Source organism: Anarrhichthys ocellatus, unplaced genomic scaffold (assembly GCF_004355925.1).
Source record: "Anarrhichthys ocellatus isolate YVR2014 unplaced genomic scaffold, GSC_Weel_1.0 scaffold115, whole genome shotgun sequence".
Classification (NCBI taxonomy): Eukaryota; Metazoa; Chordata; class Actinopteri; order Perciformes; family Anarhichadidae; genus Anarrhichthys; species Anarrhichthys ocellatus.
Genome location: NW_022280145.1, coordinates 38,117 through 45,871, shown reverse-complemented (window position 1 = coordinate 45,871; position 7,755 = coordinate 38,117). Strand labels below are relative to the sequence as shown.

The following is a 7,755-nucleotide window of genomic DNA, read 5'->3' as shown; positions in this document are numbered from 1 at the left end:
CCTCTCCTCCGCCTCTTGTCCTCCCTCCTCTCCTCCGCCTCTTGTCCATCGTATTTCCTGTCTACATCCCCCCCAAAACTTCCAGATCATGGGAACTGTAGTTCCAAAACCTAGAGGATGATTATCCCCCACATGGGAATAATGCAAAGAGAAATACCAGGAGTGACAATTCCATTAATATAAACATTTCTGATGTTGCACTCTCCATATTTACTGAAGCTCAGAATGTCCAATCGAATTGTGTCACAGCTCTGCCCCTTCTCTCCTGTCTCTTTATTTCTCACTCACCTATCAGCTCATTCAGTGCACCTGTCAGCCTCCCTCCTCATCAGCACAACTCCCCTCACCTGCCTCTATTTAAAGCCCTGCCTCTCAGTCACTCACTGCCAGATCATTGTCATGTCTACCCGTCTGTTTGGCTTGTCCTTTTCCCGGTTTCTCCGTCTGCCTGCCCTGCCTTGTCCTGCTGGATTTCCCCCTCATCTCTGTTGTGTTCCTGTAAGTTTCCTGTTCTGATTTCACTATTCATTAAATACCTGCTTCACTCTACTTCTGGTCTTGTCTGCATTTGAGTCCTCCACCACACCCCGTGACAAATTGTGGTACAGCTTCAGTTGTCTGTTTTCTTAAACACAAACTGGGGGCTTGAGTCCTAACCTTCCTCAACCCATGTGCAGCTACAGAAATAGACCATGTCTTTATCCTCGTTCATAGAATACTCTCTTTACAACAACAACAAAAAAGCACATTTATACATTTTGCATCCACATATGTGGGAAGCAGGCGTCTGTGTGACGTACATTTCTCTGAGTCAGGCGCACAATGGATTGTGGATTTGGAAGGACGCACAGGACACGCTTTTCTCTACTATGTTGTATTCAATTTACACATGTGGACATCAGAGGATCCAGCTCCCAAACTGGAACACAGCTGGAGTTAGCAGCTCTGACCGCGCTCCGCTAACCCCATTGTTGGGGCATCATCACTCAAGGATGGCCGATGTTTCATTCAGTGAGTTGGCAGAGGAGAACTATCTTCCTTTGCTCTGTTGGTATTGCACCATATTTTGGTTTGGCAGGGCAGCGACGCCGTCCACATTTGTAGTATTTGGTCTTTTATTTACGTCAAAGAAGCAGGTCTGAAATACTCCACTTCTTTTACAAACTCGGGCTTCAAGTGTTTGACTCTCCTGAATTCTTCCGTACTCTGTGTCCATCAGCGTTATTGTTTTTCCATGAACCCCTTCAAGAAGAATGACACAGTCAAACATAGGACTCCTCTCATCAGCTAGTTTCCATCCTCCGCTTGATGATCTGGAGGCTCTCATCCAGACATTAGCACCTCTATCTTCATGTGATTCTATTGATGCCAGTATGGATCCAAAGAACCATGAAAGGTTCTTATTCAAGCAGGTGTGCAATCATTGATGCTGATGAGACCAAACATCCTTTGCTTTGCACATGCCACCAAAAATCTGTCCAAGTGAGACCAAACATTTTTGCTCCTGACATTTAGCAGGGCTGTCTCTGAATGTGTGTAGCGTTTCCTAGTAAATGTCAGGACATTTTCCTGTTTCTTTTAGATCAAACGTATATGCAACAACAAATCACTTTAACATTTCACTTAATGTCCACATGACCAGATTTGGGGGAATTTTTTGGAGAAACCACCCAGCACACAGTATCAACAGCGTTGCATAGATTATAGACGGACTTATAACAAATCACTCTAAGATGGTCACAGCATGTTTAGCTGAGCAGAGAAAGCTGCGTATTTAGGAGCATGGTGCAGGGGTGTATTCACTAGAATTAGGAGGCAGAATTCACAAGTCGTTACGCTAGAACAGACCTGGTGAACAGACCTGTGTCGTCTCCAAGAGGGCAGAAATTGGCACAAGTAGCCAGTGTGAAATATAACCTTTTTATGACGCACGTGTTGTACAGTGATTTGATTGATTCACTGGACGATGCTCTGCAGGTCTCTGTGAACTGCTGCCGGTAACTGTGCGTGTTTTTAAATTGGAAAAGAGGCCTTTTGTTTATCCGACATGTTGCTGTGATTTCTAATTCAAATCAATTGTCTTTCCAGTAAAATCCGACAAGATGGCCAAGGCAGAGAAGGAGGAGGAGAAGCCGGAGGACCAAGTAAAGAACGTGGACCTGTTCGACCCTCTGTTTGATAGAGCTGAGCAGAAGAGCGTGAAGGTGGAATACGCAATCAGCGAGACTCCAGCCAAGGTGGAGAAAGAGATGGAGAAGGAGACACAGAAAGAGAAGGAGAAAGAGGCAGAGACACAGAAGGAGAAGGAGAAAGAGGCAGAGACACAGAAGGAGAAGGAGAAAGAGGCAGAGACACGGAAGGAGAAAGAGGCAGAGAAGGAGAAGGAGACAGAGATGAAGGATGCAGGGAAAGTTAAAGAGGAGAAAGAGATGGACAAAGTGAAGGTGACGGAGAAACAGACAGAGAAGGTGGATGAAAAGAAGGAGACAGAAAAGGAAAAAGAGAAAGTTGAGTCAATTCAGCAGAAGGCGGAAATGAACAAGGTAGAAGAATCACAGGATAAATTGGCAAAGACGGAGAAAGTAGTAAAAGTGGAGAAAACCGAGGATGTGGGAAAAGTGGACAAAAATGAAAAGTCCACAGTGCACGACAAAACGGAAAACACTGAGAAGCTTGAGAAAACAGAGATGAAGGATGGCAAAGAGCAGCACATGGACAAAGCGGAGAAGACCCCGGAGCAGCAGCCGACACTCGTCAAGCTAGATACCAGTTCTGACAGGCTGGAGAAGAAGGCCGACACGGAGACAAAGGCGACACCAGACGTGGGAGACGCCAAGAAAGAGAAGGCCGATGCAGACAAAGCCAAGGCAGCGGAGAAAGAGCCCAAGAAGCCGGCGGAGAAGGGTGATAAGGAGGAGAAGCAGGACAAAGTGCAGGCCAACAAAAAGATTGTGGAGAAAAAGGACGACAAGAAGGACAAGGCTGCAAGAGCAGACGGAGGAGAGAAGGCCAAAAAAGCAAAACCTGCAACCAATGGAAGCAGCGCCCCACTGAGCAGGGACCTGGCAAGTGCAGACAGGAAGACAAAGGTAGGAGTTGTTGTAAGCTACGGGATGTTTCTCCTTACACACTGACACACTGATAGGATCCATAGACTCTATACTGAACACAGACTCGTGCCCATTTCCCACCTGGAAATCAAGGTAAGTTAATAGGGTTTTATTTGTTATGGCGAGCAGTATTGTAGGACCAGTTTTAATATCTATTGTTCTAAAGGGACACACTGAGGTACGGCCTAGTTTGATCTTCAATAGACCATCAACATTTGACACTTCGTACATCTCTTGCTCGGATGGATTGCCGAACGGGCTTACCGGGCACACGCCCAAGGGCTCAGTGGTCCCCCTAGCCAACTATAAAATGTATACTTGGTATGTTATACTCGTACCAAGAGACTCAAAATGACTTCAAATAGACAAAACAACCACAATGATCAGAAAATGACAACAAAGAGACTCAAAATGAAACCACCTCAGATATCGCCTTGATCGAGGGATATAGCTGAAATGATTTGGGTTTTGATATGCTGATACATTTTGAAGGTTTAAATGGCAGAAAAAGACATTCTTGACGCATGCCGCTAAAGCTTCGTCTGCTGCTTCCTTTATGCCGAATGCATATAAGTACAAAAACACCTTGTTCAGCTATTTCATGTTACGTATATTCACATTTATAACGTATACATTAAACAATAGAAGCAATACTAATTATTAGTGTCATTCCGTGTCAAATCAGGAGGTGGTTACAGTTGACATTTTTTGCAAATCTCATGTATATGCTGAAAAGTTCTGTAAAATATTTTGGTTGAATTTTGAGAATTGCCGTGTTTTGCTACTGTTTCAGGCAAGAATCCTTTTCTTTCTTTTCTTTCTCTCCAGACACAGTTACTACTGCAGTTAAATGTGGTTGGGGTACAGTCAAAATGATTTAAAGGCACAGATACGAGGCCGACTCTACATGACTGAGTCGCAAAAAAATATGCAATTCTTAAAATAAAAACAAGTATTTAACAGAAACTTATTGTTTGCGCTCAAACAGCATATGCATAAGGTTTGAACAACATCACAAATATAAACAAAAATGTAATTTGACACAGAAAGAGCCATATGATTTCTACTTTAATGCTGCTTAACCTCCCGGCGTTATCATCCGTTTTCCTTATTCTTTTGCCTTCCTTTGCTTTCCCTCCTCGTTTTGCTCTCCATCGCTCCTGAATGTTTTGGCCCTGCGTCGCAGCCGGCTGCCGGGGCGAACAAACCGAGCGCTGCTGCTGCTAAAACACGTCTGGGAACTGCAACTGCCGGTGGCTCGCTCACGGCTCCTACTAAGCGCCCCGCGTCCTCCACCACCACCTCCATCTCAGACAAAAAAACAACCACAACCAAGGCCCCATCCACAGCCGCCGCTGGTCCAAAGCGGCCCTCCACCACTTACACCAGCCGCCCAGCATCATCCACCACCACTACCACTGCACGGGACGTCAGGCCCAAGGTAATGTTCTGCTGTCAGGACGTCCGTCAGAGGCCCATAATGGGTTTGGATGAAATGTGACCAAACAATGTTAAATGTCTAGCTTTTGATGATTTGGGACCCTCAAAAACTCTGTTTCCTGACCATCTGGTCTACGTGCCTTTTAGCGCGCACAGACTCACAGTAGTTTATCACAACTGTTAGATTCAAGGACCTCTTAGACTGTGGGGAAACCGCATGAGATCCAGCCTCTGCTACAAAGTCAGCTGGTTTCAATTGTAATCACAAGCATTTAATACTACAGAAGCTAAAACAATTGCATAGTAAAGTACATTATTTACAGTATCTATAAAATATGACCCGCGCCTCACCCCGAAAGCGTTACCACCCACACGGTGGAACAGGAGCAAGAGACAGAATCTTTCTCTGGCTCCCTCGTCACAGTTTGAAAACCCCTCCCATATTGTCCATCTTAGTTCCTATTGGCTAACTCCAGCTGGCTCCTCCTTCTCACGTCAGCCAGCTAGGACCCTGGCACGGGGCTGCTCCTTCTGCGCCCCCTGAAGTTGCCTGTCTAGAAATCTCTGTCTGTCCCTACGCCTACTCTTAAACATACTATATAAAGATAAGGATTTGCAACTTTTGGCAAAAACTTCACACGTTTTACAAGCATAGATGGTACACTCCAAGTACTTGCTATCATATTATTATCCACCTGTAAGAGGTGCTACTAATTCTACTAAGAAACACTTCTAACTATAAATTCTAAAACACTCCTATAATTATGACTAATTATGAATGCTTAAACACTTCTAATTATGACTAATTATGAATTCGTAAACACTTCTAATTATGATTTCTTAATTATGAATCATTAAACACTTCTATTATAATTTCTTAAGCACACTTCTAAACCTATATTTGCTACACAACACTTTGATGACTCTTGGTCAAAGGTTACAGCTTCAGGGTTTGCAGTCCAACCTCAGAAACACAGAGTGCTTCTTCTTTACAACAACTCGGACAGAAATAGATTCCACTTTCAAAAACACCATCGTTAACAATAGCTTTGTACGTTGTTGCTAATGACTTTATTAATAAATTGACCCTCCCCTCAAATGTAGCTTGGCCAATCATAGCGTAGCATCAGCCCGCTCTGACAAGGGTCCGACAACTATTTGGATCTGTTCCATAGACTCATGAGTGGACGTGGAGCTGGTCATGGTTAATTGTTGTGTAATAGTGATACTCGTTACCCGGAGAGGAGTGTTTCTATGTAGAAACCTGTGGAGCTAACATTAGCAGAGTATGTTAGCTCCATTAACTAGCATTAGCACTTCTATGCCGTGCTGGCCACTTAAGGTAAAGTGAATGTGTACACATGCTGCTTTATCTCTTTAATGATAACGGTGAACAAAGAGCTCCCTGCTTTACAGGAACACTGCTGTTCCTTCATGACGTTGTCTTCTGTCTGGATCAGCAGGTTCACTGCCACACTGTGATCTGTAGCTTTAGCTTCTGTCTTTATCTTTTCAACCTGTTTTCACTGATGCATCAGTTTGACATCCTGGATGTATCCTGTAGACCCTATTTAGTTTTTCCAAAAATGTAAATGTCTTCAGGTGCAGTTAGTGACAGTGTGGACTCTATGTTAGCTTTGACAGAGTAGCAGCGGGGGGCTATAATCCAAGAATATAATTTATGTTATTCTGAAATAGGACATTCTGTATCGTGATACTTTTACTTGAGTACAATTTTGAAAATAGGACTTTTACTCTGTAGTATTTAAAAGATCTGAGTATGTACGTCTGAGTACATGTTGTGTTGATTTTTCCCCTTAATGATTAATGATGTGGGTATTGAAACTTCCACAAACTGCTACCATGATCTTAAGATTTGACTTCCTGGTGGACTGGTGGTTAAGGGGTTCGTGCCATGCCAACCAGCTCCCCTGTGTTTCCTGTTTGTATTCACACTTCAAAGTCTCCAGTAAAGGTGAAAAATGGCTAAAAAGATTAGTTTTATTGGACCGCTGTGTGGGTCAACTGTTATGTCATGTTATACTTTGCCCAATGAGTCTATTGTCACATGATCAATATCATAATACTGAGGCTGCAGGCTGCAAGGATAGATCTCTAAAACTGGGCATTTTTGTCAGTACGTCCTCCTGACTTATTGATTACTTCATGTCACTAATTCATGTTCTGTGCTGTCAAAAGACTCGTCAGCCTTCTGTCACCCTCGTCCAGTGGCCTCCTTAACTGCAACACGCGTGAACTTCACAACCGCTAAAAATGAAGAGCCTTTATTTAGCCTCTCGCCGCCCGAGGCCACGGGGTGACTCAGTGCAGTGTGGCCGGGATGGCTCGGCTGTATGTGGAGCGTGGAGTCATCGTAGGGGTGATGAGGGGGGGAATATGGCGCTGAATGAAATGTGCAGTATTCAGGGAGCATCTAAATGTTACACGCAACAGGTCTTTGACCTGATTTTCTCAGTGCAGTCACTGATGACAGAAGCCATATATAAAGATGTATTATGACCCACTTTGGTGCTAACAGCATTTGATTCATTGATGGTGGTTTTTCCATCCTTTACCGCTGCTGACATTGCTCGCCATCACCCATCAATCTTTCTTTCCTCTCCTCACTTGACATATCCGGTATTTTTTTATTGTTCTTCCTCTCCAGACAACTACAGAGAGGCGCCCCCTTGTGCCAAAGGCCAGCACCACCACCTCAGCAGGCTCCACCGCTGCCACCAAAAATGGAACCGCATCAACAGCAGCCAGTAAAACTGCTACATCAGCACGCACGGCACTGTCTACTCGCACCGCTACCACCACTGCAGCCAGAAGGCCTCTGGGTAATGGCAGCCACTCACACACACACACACACACACACACACACACAAACATGCACGCAGATACGCCTGTGCACGTTTTTGATGCTTGGTATTTTTAGCTCTGTGCTTTTTATCCACACATGTTGCCCTCTGCAAAAACTACACCGCTCACCATCTGTGTTTCAGCCCCCAAGACAGACGGCAAACCGGGAGAGGAGAAGAAGCCCGGCGCTCTGAGGACTTCTACAGGTATCACAGCACTCTGTTCACCTGTCGGAATAACACAGAAACAGGTCACACTCAAAGGAAACTCTCAAACTCTACTATACACATAGCCGAATGAAAACCATAGATATTATATATACATATATATATATATATGT

The 7,755-nt window shown here is 44.3% G+C and overlaps 1 protein-coding gene across 1 annotated transcript in view; it reads left to right on the top strand.

Annotated features, from left to right (window-relative positions):
• LOC116399549 (microtubule-associated protein 4) overlaps positions 1-7,755 on the top strand; it is an 88,076-nt gene that overhangs the window by 51,077 nt on the left and 29,244 nt on the right. The window contains exons 6-9 of the mRNA XM_031876775.1: positions 2,089-3,089; positions 4,297-4,551; positions 7,219-7,393; positions 7,559-7,621. Coding sequence (XP_031732635.1) covers positions 2,089-3,089; positions 4,297-4,551; positions 7,219-7,393; positions 7,559-7,621 — 1,494 coding nt within the window. The remainder of the gene's footprint in view (positions 1-2,088; positions 3,090-4,296; positions 4,552-7,218; positions 7,394-7,558; positions 7,622-7,755) is intronic.